The 2,864-nt window shown below is 48.1% G+C and overlaps 1 protein-coding gene across 1 annotated transcript; it reads left to right on the forward strand.

Annotated features, from left to right (window-relative positions):
• Positions 1 to 607: 607 nt before the first annotated feature.
• Positions 608 to 1,156, forward strand: TMEM275 (transmembrane protein 275; the record flags this gene model as incomplete). The annotated part of the gene is made up of 1 exon (XM_079536521.1): positions 608 to 1,156. The coding sequence occupies one exon, from the start codon at positions 608 to 610 to the stop codon at positions 1,154 to 1,156; it is 549 nt and encodes a 182-aa protein (XP_079392647.1).
• Between the last annotated feature and the right edge of the window lie 1,708 nt (positions 1,157 to 2,864).

Genomic DNA, 2,864 nt, shown 5'->3' on the forward strand with positions numbered 1-2,864 from the left:
CTACGCATTTAACCATTAGCTCAGGTTCTTTTAATAGTTGACTCAACCTGTGTATGCTGGGCAATTTGGAATGTCCTGAATTGCCTTCTGGTGCTTTTTATTCTCCACTAGCCAGAATACTGGCCTGAATACAGGACAACTGAGTGATGGAGCAACAACCCCGCTTCTTGTTGTAACTTGGTACCCTTATCCTCCTCTAGTATATTGCATTCACACTGTGGTGAGGGCTGTTCCCAGCAGTACTGGGGTTTGCTATTTTGGACAGGTGTTGTCTGGGTGATGATGAGCAGTGTGAGGCAGAGCCAAAGCCTTGGCTCTGGGCCATCATGTGCTTAGATTCAGTTGGACTTCATCCACATGGATGGCTAAAGCCATTGGGTCAGGGAGAGCACAGATTTGAGAGCAGGTTTGGATTTGTACTTTGTTGGTACCAGCGAACATGGAGAAGAGCTGGTGGTGGAAGGTTGCTCTTGGTTTCTTGCTGTAACAGTTGCATGCTCTTTTCTTCCTCTGTAGTGATTTCAAAGGAGCAGAAGACCAGAAATAGCCTTCTCAGCATTGTATATACCCTGTAAGGACAGAAGTGACCTCCAAGACTCACCTCAACATGTTCAGTGAAAAGAGCAGCGCCTCTTTGACCCAGAAACCCAGCCAGAAAAAGACACGACCTCAGGGCCTCCCCTCCCCTGCCCTCTGCTGTGCGTGTGGACTCTGCATCATGCTGGCAGGGATCAACATCACCCTAGTGGGAGCATTTGCATTTGGGACCTTCCTCCCCATGAACAACCCTCCCATCATCATCGGACCCATCTTGCTGGTCGTGGCCTTCACGTTCTTTGGTGCCTGCTGCATCTGCAGCCGGAGGCTGCCTGCTCATGGGGCCAGAAAATCCAAACCGGGTTCCAACATTGGTCTCATCAAACCTGGCAACACTGCCTTTGAAATCGAAACTAGCGAGCACACGGTGCAGGATACCACTGCTGTTCAGCTGAGCCCCACAAATTCCCCCATCTCCTCAAAAAAGTCCACACCAGTCCATGAGAACGCGAAGACTTGCAAACTCTTCACCATGGAAGGCAATGGGCCAGTGGCCAAGTACACACCAGGAGGAGAGGCAATACAGCTCAACCTGCCCAGGGACCTGGCCACATCCTAAACCCAGGCAGAGTTTTGTTAGCAGCCAGACAGATGCTGCGATAGGTGGGCTGGAATCTGAGGTGTAGCATTGGTCAGAGGTGGGGGAGGAAAGTGCTTGTGACAAGCCAGCAGGCAGACAGGCTTCTCTGAATCAATTGAAGGAAGAGGGATGAAACAGCATGACAATTCCAGATTTTTGCTGATAGGAACATGCCCATTAGTTGGCTTTGTGAAGAAAACTGCTAATGATGTCACTGTGAAAGGGTGAACTGGACAGTTCCTGGGAAAGACTGGCTTTTGGGAGAAGAGATTGGAAGAGGAGGATGAAATAATTCCTCTAGCAGGAGGCAGCAATGTGATGGCTACATGGGGCTGACAAATGACAGCTCTTTCTCTTCAAAAGTGAAGCAATTCTTGGATATAATAGAAGCAGGAATGCAGTAAATTACATCTTGCTGCCACTCGGTCACAAGAAGATTTCAGCATTTTAGGGCCAGGCTTTGTGGCAGTAGGGACATAATGTATGTGTTTACTGTTGAAAAAGCAGTGTGAAGCAGTCTCCCTTCCTTTGGAAATCCTTGCCCCATTTTTCCTTCGTTTGGGTGACTTTACCATCTGTTATAAGAGACAATCATAGGGATCACTACTAGAATTGGCATTTTCCTTGTTTTGATCATGCTGGATTGCAGTGATGCTGCTCATGCAGGGTGTATCTTAGAAGGTCAGCATTGCTGAATCCTTGGTAACAAACTCCTGGGGTAAATGGAGATTGGGAGGGCCCTGCAAATGAAATCTTTGGGCAATGTTTATGCCCTGAGTGCTGGGGGAGACATCTTCCTTCCCATCATTTTATGGAAGTTGAGCCTGATGGGACACATCAGCTTGGAGCAGGGGACAAATTGCTGAATGGGTTTCAGTAGAGCTGTGCAGGAAGATGCTGATGGTATCTTCTTTCCTGAGGAGGCTGCCAGATCTATTGCATGCAGTGAGCAACCAGGCATGGAACTCCTTGCTGCAGGAAACCAGCTGCTGAAGGTGCTCCTGGGCTTGCAGGTCAATGGGATGAGTTTGCAGAAGAGAATTCTTGAAGAGCCACTCAACACAAAGGTACCTTCAGCTCAGAAAGACTCTGAGATGTGCGCAGGGTGCTGATTATTGCTGTTGTATTCTTCCCTGGTAAGAAGTGCTGTGCTAATGGACCTCCATTTTTTCATGAAAATTCATGTATTTGATGAGATGTGGGACCAGTGAGGAAGGAGACCTCTGGGAGGCAGCAGCAGGAGGATGGATTTTTGAGTGTATCTTGTCTAAAGTGCTCCCCAGCCTCCAACACATAATTGCTTAGAGCTTCTTGAGCTGGAAGTGATGCCTTGTATTAAGCAGCTCTGAACGGATTCCTTCTGTCAAATTGTATCATCCACATTCCTGCAGCATGGAGTTGCACAACTTAATGAGAGGCTGTGCAGATCCCTGTTCTTGTTTTATTTTCAGCATGCACCCTACGTCTCCCCCTTGAATCCCCAAGCTCCTGGATTAGAAGGGCCAGCAAACAGCTTATGCCTCCCCAATGCACTGAGATTTTTCTGGGGTCTTTATCTCATTTCTTTCAGTCATCTGTTTCCTATGGTACTTCACATCACTTGCTGTTAGAGGGAGGCAATGCTTCTCAGCTTGACCAGCAACTCATTCAGCCCAGAATCAGTGCTTTGCTAGGCTGAGCCTGAGGC

Source organism: Tetrao urogallus (genome assembly GCF_951394365.1).
Source record: "Tetrao urogallus genome assembly, chromosome: 5".
Classification (NCBI taxonomy): Eukaryota; Metazoa; Chordata; class Aves; order Galliformes; family Phasianidae; genus Tetrao; species Tetrao urogallus.